At 39.1% G+C, this 13854-nt stretch overlaps 2 protein-coding genes across 2 annotated transcripts in view; one reads left to right on the forward strand and one right to left on the reverse strand.

Annotated features, from left to right (window-relative positions):
• Positions 1-4455, reverse strand: part of LOC135207813 (galactosylgalactosylxylosylprotein 3-beta-glucuronosyltransferase P-like) — a 25584-nt gene extending 21129 nt beyond the window's left edge. Inside the window, exon 1 of the mRNA XM_064239671.1 lies at positions 4405-4455. The gene's annotated coding sequence lies outside the window, so the exon portion shown is untranslated. The remainder of the gene's footprint in view (positions 1-4404) is intronic.
• The window catches only part of LOC135207812 (uncharacterized), a 19161-nt gene that overhangs the window by 4447 nt on the left and 860 nt on the right, over positions 1-13854 (forward strand). The window contains exons 3-13 of the mRNA XM_064239669.1: positions 6441-6528; positions 7542-7662; positions 8627-8864; positions 9194-9288; positions 10196-10306; positions 10762-10813; positions 10948-11094; positions 11642-11853; positions 12046-12229; positions 12956-13171; positions 13470-13736. Of these exons, the coding sequence (XP_064095739.1) occupies positions 6441-6528; positions 7542-7662; positions 8627-8864; positions 9194-9288; positions 10196-10306; positions 10762-10813; positions 10948-11094; positions 11642-11853; positions 12046-12229; positions 12956-13171; positions 13470-13736 (1731 nt within the window). The remainder of the gene's footprint in view (positions 1-6440; positions 6529-7541; positions 7663-8626; positions 8865-9193; positions 9289-10195; positions 10307-10761; positions 10814-10947; positions 11095-11641; positions 11854-12045; positions 12230-12955; positions 13172-13469; positions 13737-13854) is intronic.

Here is a 13854-nt window from a genome sequence, read left to right on the forward strand (position 1 = left end):
TGCTGACACATACATACTATGGTACGCATGTGTATTTATATGTTAATGCTTGTACGTACGATTTTTTTTTTTATATTCTTCTACCGATATAAACCACATACATGCCAAACCTGCCCAGAAAAAACGTGCTTAATCAGAAACACGTGTTCAAATCGCATGTTGCTTGTGTGTCTATCTGCACATATGACTAACTCTGTAAGTTTAGATATATTTATAGTACAAATAAGTAATAATCAGAGGAAGTAAATTCCTTCAATTGATGTCACTGTGGCAGAACAAATTGGGCACTTGATAATTTTCAGGGCGAGTCCTGGGAAGGCTTTGGTGGGGGGGGGGGGGGGGGGGGGGGGGCGTGAACCCAGTGTGTCAGGGGTTGGCTGAGAGAAGGAGAGGGGATGTGGGGGGGGAGGGGAGGGGCTATGCTCGTATATGATTGCTTTCAGTAAATTGACCTTGATAGGGCCAGAATGAGGCTGGGCACTAACTTTGTGGTTCTACTTTTGTTAAGTTACTTTATTTATTTTTTAAAATTTTGACAGTGGGTAGGTTTGGTTATCGTCGCACACTGGTTTATATATACGTATACACATACATACATACATATGCAAAATATGTGCATAGCCAATCCTGATACAACAACAAAAAAATAAAAGAAAAATTAATTTAAAAAAATCTCTCATTAACCACATCTGAGTACCCAAACCACTTGCCTTTGCAGAGAACGAGAAACGCCCACACTAAATATTATAAAAATAATAAAAGTTTCACTCACTTCTAAGACAAAATCTAGATATTATAACAATAATAAAAGTATCACTCACTTGTAAGACAAAACCTAATTATATCACAAAAATAAAAGTATCACTCACTTGTAAGACAAAACCTAATTATATCACAAAAATAAAAGTATCACTCACTTATAAGACAAAATCTAAAAAAAAACAAAAAATAAAAGAATCACTCACTTACAAGACAGAACCTAAATATATAAAAATAAAACAATCACTCACTTACAAGACAAAATCTAAATATTTCACAAAAATAAAAGTATCACTCACTTATAAGACAAAATGTAATTATATAACGATAATAAAAGTATCACTCACTTATAGGACAAAATCTAAATAAAAAACAAAAATAAAAGAATCACTCACTTACAAGACAGAACCTAAATATATAAAAATAAAACAATCACTCACTTACAAGACAAAATCTAAATATATCACAAAAATAAAAGTATCACTGACTTCTAAGACAGAATCTAAATATATAACAAAAATAAAAGAAACGATGACTCATAGGACATAATGTGTCTGTGGTGCCTAGCTAAAGCAAGCCAAGGATCATCAACTAAGCTGAGAAGGCGATACGACTAATGACGATGAATTAGGGACCAAATCACTCACTAGATGTCTCTGTGCTCACGAATCCATTCAGGGCAATAAAGAAATTGTAAAGGATTCATCTACTGAATAAAAAATAATAAATATAATAATAATAATAATAATAATGATAACATATAGGCTTTCATCTCCTGAATAATAATAATAACAATAATAACATACGGGGTTTCATCTCCTGAATATAATAATAATAATAATAATAATAATAATAATAATAATAATAATAATAAAAAAAACTCATGTTTAACTTCTGGATTCCAAGCGGCCTTTCCAATTAAGGGCTGACCTCGCCCTCTAGTTGGGGAGCTGCTATTTGGAGTGTGACTTGAGCTTCGTTCATCTGGCCCCTCAAAACGTCATACTTTATCTATTTATTTGTTTGGTTATTTGTTTTTTTTTGAGCGTTGTTTCCCCATATGCTTTTTTCGTTTTGCCTTGATTCATTTATTTATTTATTTTTATTTTCATTGGTTATTTTAATTTTTATATATATATATATTTTTATTTATTTTTATTATATATATATATAATATATATAGATATATATATATTAGTATATATATATATAATATATAATTATATATGTAGTATATATATACATTCCACTTGAGAGAGAGAGAGAGAGAGAGAGAGAGAGAGAGAGAGAGAGAGAGAGAATGGGTATGATCAATAATGCCCAGCAATGCCCCCCCCAAAAAAAAATTGAGAAGAGTGTGATGACCATTCTATCACAGTGAAGATCTTCAAACACAGAGAGAGAGAGAGAGAGAGAGAGGAGAGAGAGATGCCAGCATCTTTAAGTAGGGAGGAAGACCTTTATTAACACTAAGAATGGGCGGGTGAGAGATGCCAGCATCTTTAAGTAGGAGGAAGACTTTATTAACACTAATGACTGGGCGGGTGACGGAGATGCAAACACGTCTAATATTTGTTTGTTTGTGTCTGCTATTCGAGATCGAGAGAGAGAGAGAGAGAGAGAGAGAGAATGTTTCCCTCGCCTTGAAATCGTGGGAATTATTATAGAAGCAGATTGTGGATTCGAGATTCAAGCTGCTCTGATGATTTCCTTCTTAAGTGGTGTTTGGAATGCCCTTAACTACTGCCTCTTCGGGTATTAAATTTAAAAAAGAAATCTATGTTACTGATTGACAAAATTAAAAATTAAGTGCTTATATGGCGGTATTCTCTCTCTCTCTGTATTTATCTCTCTCTCTCTCAATGTTTCTCTTAACAACCATATAAAGGAATGATAAGACCCTCTCTCCTGTTAACTTTATCAAACACATTAAAATTCTCTCTATATCTCTCTCTCCACGTTGCATCATCATCTAACATTAAAATGCCATAAATAAAATTATCCAAGTTACTTCCCTCTCACGCTTATCACTTATTTACTCAATTTTTTTACATAAATATTTTAAAAGTCACAAGTGGTAACATACTCTCCTTGGGTACTCCGCTAGTCAGATGGCGTGTGGTTGCCAGAGACACGATGCATCGCTAATGTATTGGACAAGGTCATGGTGGTCTTTGATTTGGCTGGAAATAATGATAGAGTTTTCCTGGTCTCTATAGTCTTTCGTTTATACAGAGGCGGTTTATAGGTTTCCTCGGCAACTAGAGAATCTGCTTAGTGATCTTAAGCTTTGCAACGCCTTTGCTGTTGTTTTTTTTTTTTAAACTAATTCACTGAAATATTCTCGTAGCATGTTTATTTCTATCCGTGGTTGAAAGACATTAATCGGAAAGGGGTTTATAGATTCTAGGACAACATAGACAACAGCAAGTAATATAGAATTCCACAGCAGTTATAGAAAAAGATATATATATATATATATAGTATCTAAGACAGCATAGTCAACAGAAAGTAATATAGAATTCCACGGTACCTGTAGAAAAAGGGTTCATTTGTAGAATCAAGGAGAACGTAGGCAATAAAAGGGAAATATAGAATTGTTTAGCAAAAGCAACTTCAACCAAGGCGAATTGTCGTTAGAAAACGTGCAACCACATTGGTTAAGAAGACAAATGAATGAACGAACGCGTCTGGGCGACTCGGTAACGCAGTGATAAAAATGAACTCCAAGAGTTTTGCTGGTTGTATAATCTCTTTCTCTCTTGAGGACGTTACCAAGAATAATTCCCCTTCTCCGCCCAAGAGGCGCCTTCAGCATTGGCAACAATTTATTTGAATGGACGAGACAGAGAGAGAGAGAGAGAGAGAGAGAGAGAGAGAGAGAGAGAGAGAGAGAGAGAGAGGTAACAGCACTTCCAAAGATACAACAGCAATGTAACTGAGCTATGATTAGCCAATTCGAATGGTGAAATCACTCTATTTCAACGAAACACAGAGAGATAGTCCAGAGAAATAGCCTAATTAATCCTAACACAAGGACACACGCACACACAAAGTGTTGATTCTCATCCCAAAACCGAACACTCATCGTTCTGAGAAATATTGAATGGCTTTGTCCATCCGTCCGCCCTCAGATCTTAAAAACTACTGAATCTAGAGGGCTGCAAATTGGTATGTAGATCATCCACCCTCCAATCATCAAACATACCAAATTGCAGCCCTCTAGCCTCAGCAGTTTTTATTTTATTTAAGGTTAAAATTACGCCATGCGTCTGGCAACGATATAGGACAGGCTGTGGTCAAAATTTAGTGGGCCGCGGCTAGTACAACATCATACCGAGACGGATTTGGTTATATGCTGTATACTGAAAACGGCGCAATAAACAGGGTGTCCATAAAGTCTCAGTACCATTCTGAGCAATAAATACTTGTAATGGTACCGGGACTTTATGGACACCCTGTACGTCTCTCTCTTCTCGTCCATTCAGATAAATCATCATTAAAAATTTGGGTTTGAGACTCAGGTTTTTGGAAACAGACGCAAGAAGAATGACGGCATGAAGTGCCACTAATACGCAGAATGAAACCCCTGACAATTAAATAGAATAAGAGACAAACAAAGCGAAAGAAGAATTAATAACTTACCCATTAAGGGAACTTGGAGCTCCTCCTCCTCCTCATCTCGTATGTTTTGTTTACATCCCAGAGATGACGTTGAACTTCTTCTTCTTCTACTCTCTTCTGCATGATTAATCTAGGGCAAGTTGTGCGTCTCTCTCTCTTTCTTTCTCTCTCTGTCACAAGTCACGTTAACCTTATTTAAATGGCTCATAAAGTTCAATTGGATAATGGGTTGGCTAGCCTCTGTGTTTTTGTGCGTCTCTCTCTCTCTCTTTCTCTCTCTATCCAGCTACTAATGGGTTGGCTAACCTCTGTGATAGTGTAGTGCGTATGTGTGTGCTGGTTCTCTCTCTCTCTCTCTCTCTCTCTCTCTCTCTCTCTCTCTCTGTTTCCTTATAATCTCTCTCTCTCTCTGTATCAAGTTACTAAGGGACTGATTACTTATTTAAGTGGAGAGAAACATAACACTTTTTTCAGCTCAGATAAGGGGCGTTTTAGCTTGTTGGTTTGATAATAATAATAATAATAATAATAATAATAATAATAATAATAATAATAATAATAATAATAATAATAATAATAATCTCCTTACAGGGGAAGACAAAATATATGAGAAACTCTACGTATGTCTCTGCACAAATTTGAACGCAACTCATCCAACGGTTTTAGCCGAACCAGAGGCCAAACACTTGTTTTTTTTTTTTTTTTTTCCTATCATGGCCCTATTGTTCTTAAAATTCAAATGATTGTGTTATATTTTCTATACAACAGAGGTTACTTAAGATCCAGTTCGCTCAGAAACTGTTTACGCAGTTCCCTCCTCCTATAACTGGCCAGAGTAGTACTCCCTAAACCATGAATGACCCAACACAATTAACTCTTTCATTCAATCGATCAATCTCCCTTCAAAGTGAATCAATGATTGACCAATCAACCCAGGATCGATTCAACCACCTTAGGAAGACGACTCGAATTGAGATCGTGTATCACTAACTCGAATTTGCGTCGTAGAAGTAGTACGATGTTCTAAGTTAAAATGTTCAGCTTTCTTTACGTGTTTGATGTGATTTCGGGTTACCTGCCGATACTCCATCGTATATAGATAACTTTACTTTCATGTTTACTATAATCATCATAGATATGAAACTTTTTTTTCTCGTGGAAAATGGTTGATTTGTAATATGGACGAGAGTAAGGTCTAGGGCTGCAAGGATATGGTTCAGTACTAAATCAGAATTTTGGTTTACCAATCGATACTCCTTCGTATCTAAGTAAATTTACTTATTTTTTTACTTGAATTATCACATATACGAAAGGAATTTCACTTAGAAAGTGAAGGATTTATAATATTTACGATAGTAAGGTCTAGGTTGTAAGGATATGCATTAGAACTAAAACATAGATGGTGGTGAAATCTTGCACAGTACGTCAGTTAAATTCTAATTTACAGGAGGTATTAATTATCCTATTAATTTTTCTAGTTCACGAGAAAAAAAAAGAGCTGTAGACTTAATTGGCTAATTAAGCAAACCAGAGTAACAACAGTAACTGACTAGAGCAGGAGGCAGTACCACAGAACTCTAGGCCTATAAAACAACTAAATAAAATGGAACTGACCATTAATTATCATCACAACAGAAGGAGCTAGGAAGTAAATAAATATATAAACAAATACATCAAACATAGACCGAGAACCCTTTTCATTTCATTCTGCAAACTTTTCAAGGTCACCCTTGTCCGTATATTGGCGTGATAAGCTAATTGCCTATTGCCCCAATATGGGAACTCGCATTCCTCTCTCGTATCACAAGAATAATAGAGAGAGAGAGAGAGAGAGAGAGAGAGAGAGATAGAGAGAGAGGAGTCATTGGTGAGACTAATGCAGCTCTGGGAAGTCATGGAGAATTAGATAACTCAGATATATGGCCGCACAGACGGCGTTCGTACTTTGGTAATGAGGGAAGGAGAATGAATAAAGCAAGAATAGGGAGGAATAAGGGAAGAATAACGAAGGATACATCTATATACTTGTGTATTCCATCTTTTTCTCGTTCCCACAGGAGAGTTCTGCCACAGACCTTGCAACGAGAGCGACAAGCGCGTGTGCCAATTCAGCATGGAGATTCATCTGTACCAAACCATGTCCAGGTAGGCCTAGTGAAGGGGAAGGAGAAGTTTCAGAGACTGGTGAAAGACGGACTTAAATAAGACAGACGGACGGACAGACAGAAAGACATAAAAGAAAAAAAACCCAACAGACTGACTGACAAATGTACTCAGGGCTACGAAAACTATACTCTGTTTTTTTCCATCTGTCCATCCGCCTGTGGTGTTTGTGTATGGTAACACTGCGTCCCGGGCTTTAAATAATATCCTATTTCGAATATTAACGGTGTAATTCGCATACAGTAAATTATAAAACACATTTCAGTTGCAAATGTACACCCAGATATCCTTTTATTTACATAAAACTTACACATAGCGTAACTATTTAAAGTCCGCGACGCAGTGTTACCATGCACGACCACCGCAGCCGGATGGACAGATGGAAAAAAAAAAAAAAAACAGAGTATAGTACCTTACAAATCTTCTCGGTCAAAACCTCTATCGAATTTTTTATAGCCCCCTTCCCAGCCCGCCCCCCCCCCCCCCCTTCCCCCCATACAAGACAGGACCACATCAACACTGACGAAGATGGATTGGCCCATTTCAGTCAGTTGCAAAGCAATTGCCCAAAAGCAGAGGTGGTTATGTAAGTGGGTATGGTATGGCATGGGGTATCTTGTACATCACAATTCACCAACTTCAGTAATGTTTCTCAAACTTCACGTGCCTCAAGGAAATTTTTGTTGTTTTTCAGAAATAAAGGCATTTGAAACTGCAATATTCAAATCGAGTCTTAAATATCAAGAATGACACATTTTTCGTCATAATTTGGGTCACAAATTGTTGGTCATTAACTGTCAGTTTGGGCATTGACCTGCCCATTCTGGGTCATGGTATGCAGACTCTTACCGTCCTCGAAATATATTATGGACAGGTCAGTTTCTTGCTATCACTTAATTACCACTTTTCGGTTCCGTATACATCGTAAATATCATCAAGTCTTGTATTATAAACATACATACATTTTTAAATCTCTGCTTCTGCGTCTCTTTCAGGGCATGTTACAACTGCCCTAGCAATACCACTGACTGTGAAAGGCCAGAGTGTATCGCAGCCGACGGGAAGAGACGAATGGTCGTGGTAGCCGACAAAACCATTCCAGGACCGGCGATCCAGGTGAGTTCTGTTCTAGAATCGGGCGAGTTCTCTTGGGGATAGGGTCTTGGTTCGTAACTGGAACACAGGCGAGTTCCGTTCTGGAACAATAACGGTGACACAGAGGTAAGTTCTGTTGGGGATAGGTCATGACTCGTAACTGGAACATAGGCGAGCTCTGTTCTGGAACAATAACTGTGACACAGAGGCGAGTTCTGCTGGGGATAGGTCATGGATCGTAACTGGAACACAGGCGAGTTCCGTTCTGGAACATTAACGGTGACACAGAGGTAAGTTCTGCTGGGGATAGGTCATGATTTGTGACTGGAACACAGGCGAACTCTGTTCTGGAACAATAACTGTGACACAGAGGTGAGTCCTGCTGAAGAAAGGTCCAGATTTAGAACTGGAACACAGCTCCGAGCATTCTATTGATGATCTCTCCTGGTTAGCTGAGGTTACATACACAATGAATTCTAGATAGAATCATGTCCTGTTTCTCATTTTTACAGGAAATCAAACGTTTGGAATTCTTATCAAAACAATTTTCAATGATTGCTAAAAAATTGATGTGACCGCTAAAGACGAATCTATATAAAAAACACAACCTGAGGTTTAGCATGGCAGTGGATAATGATGTTAAAATTCTATGAAGAAGAGCTAGCAATGTGTTAAAATTCAGGTAATAATAAGGTAATAGAGTTGCCAAAGGCTCCCATAAGGATGCTGTAGGTATTTGCTTTCAAAACAGCTGATTTGATAAACACAAGGCTTCGATACAGTTAATGAGGTTTAGCATTGCAGGAGATAATGATGTTAAAATTCTATGAAGAAGAGCTAACAATGTGTTAAAATTCAGGTAATAATAAGGTAATCGAGTTACCAAAGGCTCCCATAAGGATATTGTAGGTATTTGCTTTCAAAACAGCTGATTTGATAAACAAAAGGCTTTGATACACGTAATCTACCTCATTTTCCATCACAGGTCTGTGCAGGAGACAAGGTACTGGTAGACGTGTTCAACAACCTGCCCTCAACGGCCGTTTCTCTCCACTGGCACGGCCTGACCTTGGGTCGTACGGCAGCGGTGCCAACGGCGCGTACCACACCCTTCATGGACGGTGCCCCGGGTGTCACGCAGTGCCCCATACCCCCCGGGTCAGGCTTCAGGTATTCCTTCGACGCCACGGATCCTGGAACGCACTTTTGGCACGCTTCAACAGGTTAGTTTACTGGAAAGGGCACTTATGAATACTTCTGATTCCAGTTCTATTCTCTGGTCTAGAAAGACTCAATTATTCTCTGATTCCAGGTCCCTCCCCCGTTCTGGAAAGGCTAAACTGATCTGGGATTCCAGCTCCCTTTTCAGGTCTGGAAAGAACAAACTGGTCTGGATTTCAGCTCCCTTCTCAGGTCTGGACAGGCTAATAAATATGATCTCTGATTCATATTTTCCTTGCAGATCTTGAAAGCATAAATTGAGCGCTGATTCCAGGCCCCTTCTCAGCTCTGGAAAGAATAAACTGATCTCTGATTCCCCTTCTCTTCGCAGGTCTGGAAAGAGGCGACGGGGTCTTCGGTCCTCTGGTGGTCCACCAATCCCTGGAAAAGGACCCAATGCAGGGCATGGCCGAACACATGTTTTTGGTGAGGAACTCTTGGCGTCAGCAGTATCTCAATTCTTTTTTCCTCTTCTTTAAATATCTTCCAGGATGCTGGGACCTTAGACTTCCAGTCTTCAATTGTTCTACTTTTCTTAATTTCCATACAATACCCATTCCTCGTTTCTCGTCATCTTTATCCCATTTTTCTTTATTTATTCGATTGCTGAAGACAATTGTCCTCTATATGACTTGAGAATGTCTTAAAAACTAAGGTTTGTTCTAAAGTACAGTTCACTTTTTGTTTGCATGCTCGATCAGATAATAGTTTTTTCAAATATAGGCTTACGTCCTATGTACAGAGATCGATTTACAAATTGTTCTTGTAAGAACCAGCCAAGATAAGCAACGGAAGAGAATATTTATCATTTTAAGGCGAACCTCTCAAAACGAAAAAGTTTCCCTGTTAGACCACGTTTACAACTGCTTTTCCCACAAGACAATAAGACCATTTGATACTTCAGATGTCCTTAGAGCAGCTTCAAAAACTAATTCCAGTTGCGCGCCAATGTCCAATGCCTTGAAACTATAAGAATGTCTTATTTACCAATCAAAACTGGCATATTTCTGCCTCAGAATTTAAAATTCCAGTCTCCAAACAAAAGTACAAAAATAAAACGTGAGGCATCTGAATAAAACCTGCCATTATTTCTTGCATTCTTCTTACTCCAGACGCCAATGCCTTGATATCATAATGATTTCTGGTTTACTGATCAGAAGCCAGCATATTTCTGCCTCAGAATTCAGAGCAAATATCAAATTCCCACATCCAATGAAAAGTGCACTCGTCAAAACGTGGGGCATTTGAATCAAATCTGATAATATCTCACTTCTTGCGTCCTTCTTCTTCCTTCACAAGATGGTAGAATCTCAAAACCCTCTTCTGTTCGCAGGTGAACGATTGGTTCCACAGTTCCACGCAGAACAAGTACGTCCTGCAACAGAACAGCGGAGAGGAGGCAAAACCTCAGTCAATCCTCATCAACGGTCAGGGACGTCACAAGGTGAATTAGAATTTTTTTTATTTTGGAGTTACACAGCTTGAAAATGTATTCATTTCTAACGTTGCTACTCATTGCTAAGCCCTATTCTTCATCATTTAAATTCATCTTACGTTTAAGAAGTGCTGTTGTAAATTGGAAACCTTGTTAGGTCTGCTATATGAAATGAAAAAAGAAATCTTTTTATAGATAATATTACAGATAGATTCAGACGACAACTTGTAGTAAAGATTGTAAGACATGTTTGCTTGATTCTTTAAAAAGAAACAGCCATTTAATGAGAATAAATAGAAATCAAGACGATAATTCATGAGTATCTGAAAAAAATACTGAAGAAACTAATGTTTTATACCAGATATCAAGTATATGAATATTTCCCTGCTGTGCCTTGATATATCATATATCTAATATCTAATGTTTTATATTAATGTACAAAATACATATCTATTTTTTATCAGCACGACGACACTGGACCTCAAGTACCTTACTTCAACTTCCTGGTCGAAAAGAGTAAGTTGACGAAGTATTCAGGAAACTAATTGCATTCATAATACGAAATTTGACCAAACCCACCTTCATGGATATGAAGGTTGAAAAGTCCTTTGAGTTTGACATATTCCTCTTCTATTTTTTTGGGGCCACAGGCAAGAGATACCGTCTTAGGATGATCAACGCAGCTTCGACGAACTGTCCAGTCACAGTCTCCGTCGACAGTCACGATTTCGTCCTGCTGACAGCTGACGGGTCTTCCATCAGCCCCGTCAACGCCTCGTCGGTGCTGCTTTACCCAGGTGCGTTGGGGGAAATGTAAACAAACGGTAGAGCCATCTGTCGGTGGAAAAATGAACTGAGTAGTGCCATCTCTTTGTGTAGCATTTCAACTGTAATATGTGTTATGGATAGCCAGTTCTCTATTTATAAATTTGTTTATTAATTTATTATTATGTCTATATTTTTACTTATTTATTTACACATCCAGCTGTTTCTTTAGTAGATTTCAAGCCCTTATTGTTTCCCACTGAAGCTTGTATACCTACTCCATACTGTAAGGATAAGCTTTTAAAACCCTTTCATCTGTGCATTTTCTGTTTTCACAAGGGATGAGGTTGTAAGCTCATAATTCCCTTGGGCCCTACCCCTGGGAATATATAACCTCCTACAACCATTCATCAGCCCATTCCCACTCTAGGCAAGTGATACAACGCCAAGTTTTTAACGCCCATTTTTATTCCAGGCTGAGAGATATGAGGACAAGTTTTTAACTCCCATTCCTATTCCAGAAGAGACATAGGAAGACACGACACCAAGGTTTTAACTCTCATTCCTACCCCATTCCAGGCGAGAGATACGACGCCATGTTCTCAGCCGAGCAGGAATCGGGCGAGGAGGGCGCCACCTACTGGATCCGTGTCGAGGGAGGAAACGACTGCTTGGGTCTGCGACAGTTCGCCAGCCTACAGTACCTCCCGGCAAACGTCACGGCGACGCCCCTTCCCACCGTGGCTCCTGGAATCGATCCCTCGACGGTGGCGTCGGATTCCTATGGAATGGTGAGTGGACAATCTTGCAAAGAGTTCTTGTTTTTGCGATTTAGTTATTTGTTGTTTTATATGATTTAATTCAAAGTGGCATGTCAAAATCATATAAGATATTTAAACAACAAAATAATGTTATAGAAATTAAGTCATAAAACAACACTGCAAGTATAATGATAATAATAATAATAAAATATTTCCACACAGAATGTCTTCACGGGCAAGTGTGGCACAGCAGGTCAGAGGTGCGTCTCGGGTCTCAGGTCACAGGGGTCAATTCCTGAGAGGATGAACAAACCCAAGGCTGACATGACCTTCTACCTCTCTTTCTCCTCCAGGGAGATTCACAATGAAAACATCTACTCACTCCTGTTCTACAACATCTATGAAGGTGGTTTTTTTTTATTGTTTATTCGCTTATTTTTTGGTGTTTTTTGTGTTTTGTTCTTTATTGTAAGTTGTTTTGGAGTGGGTTTTCATCAGTCATGATGTTTTTCCTTACCGGTCACTTTTGTGGGAATGATTTGAGAGTTTTTTTTTCTATTATTTGCTCTTTTTTCTGGGGTTTTGTGTGTGTGTTTTTATTTATTGTGAGTTTTACAGGTTTGTTTTCCACCTTTGTTTGTGTTTTGGTTTTCTTGACGTGTTTTTATCATGTGGGTTTTCACCAAGCGAGAGGTTTTTCCTTACATGGTGACTTGTGTGGGAGTGTATGACGTTTATCCATATCTTTATATGTTCATTAGCAGACTTAATTTGTTTAATATCTTTATAACACTTAATTTCTCTTTACACGATTTTGACATATTTTTCCTTACAGAGGGGTCAATATTTTCTGTACTTTTGCCGTTACTGTATAAAAGATTTCTTCACAATTAACCTTTATTCCTTCATTTAGCCAAATTTAGTCTTTATACCAATTTTTCATTTGCAAGTCAAGCTTAAAATACCGATATTCGTCACTCAAGGTTGACCTTGACTTCTTCCTAAACTTGACCTAGAATCTCTCACTAAAAGTGCCAATTTACTCCACAAGGATGACCTTGACCTCTTCCTACTAAACTTGACCTGGAATCTGTCACCAAAAATACCTTAATTCCTCCTCCTCCTTCTGCAGAAGAGGCCTCCAAGCGGGTCAAAACTCCCCAGATCAACAACCTAAGCTTCAGAGGCAGCTCCACCCCGCTTCTGGTGGACCAGAAGCCCTTGAGGGCAGAGAATTGCAGCTCTGAAGGCGTCCGTCAAGCCCATTGCTCAGAGGGCTTCTGCGAATGCCTCCACATCGTCACGGTTAACGTCGGAAGTGTTGTGGATATGGTTCTGATTGGAGAAGGTAAAGGAACTTTAGATTTAGGGCCTAGTTTTTGTTAATTCTGTCAAGAGCTGATATCTAGCCTAGGTCTACCTAACTCCCAAACGGCTTACGAATCCAAATTTTATGTTTAAAATCGACCATCAGAGGCCTAGACCAACACTTAATCTCTCTTCCTAGTTCTTTTACTAGTGCCATACCACTAGATATCTAGCCTAGGCCTACCTTGCTCCCAAACGGGTTACGAATCCAAATTTAGGTTGAAAATCGACCTAGACCAACCGTTGATCTCTCTTCCTTCGCCCCCCTACCCCCCTAGGTAACAGCACGGGCATTACACATCCGGTGCACCTCCACGGATACAAATTCTGGGTCCTGGCCCACGTCGATGCGGAAGCGGTGCCGGAAGTGACTCCCCGCGAAGGAGAAAACATCACCTTCCCCGCGGGGATGTCCCGCGACAAGGCGATACGCCTCGACGAGGAGGGGCGCCTTACGAGGTACCTGGAGAGTCCTGTGGTCAAGGACACGGTGACCATCCCCGCCGGAGGATACACCATCATCAGGATAGCTGCTGAGAACAACGGTGAGATACGAAGCCTTGAGCTTCGGTCTAGGGACATTCTCCTTTCCACCGAGAGATGGCGGTTTGGAGAATCAGGGTTCCTAAACGAACTCTGAGCAATGCTTCTAGAAGCTTAGAA

The sequence above is a fragment of the Macrobrachium nipponense genome, chromosome 34 (genome assembly GCF_015104395.2).
Source record: "Macrobrachium nipponense isolate FS-2020 chromosome 34, ASM1510439v2, whole genome shotgun sequence".
Lineage (NCBI taxonomy): Eukaryota > Metazoa > Arthropoda > Malacostraca > Decapoda > Palaemonidae > Macrobrachium > Macrobrachium nipponense.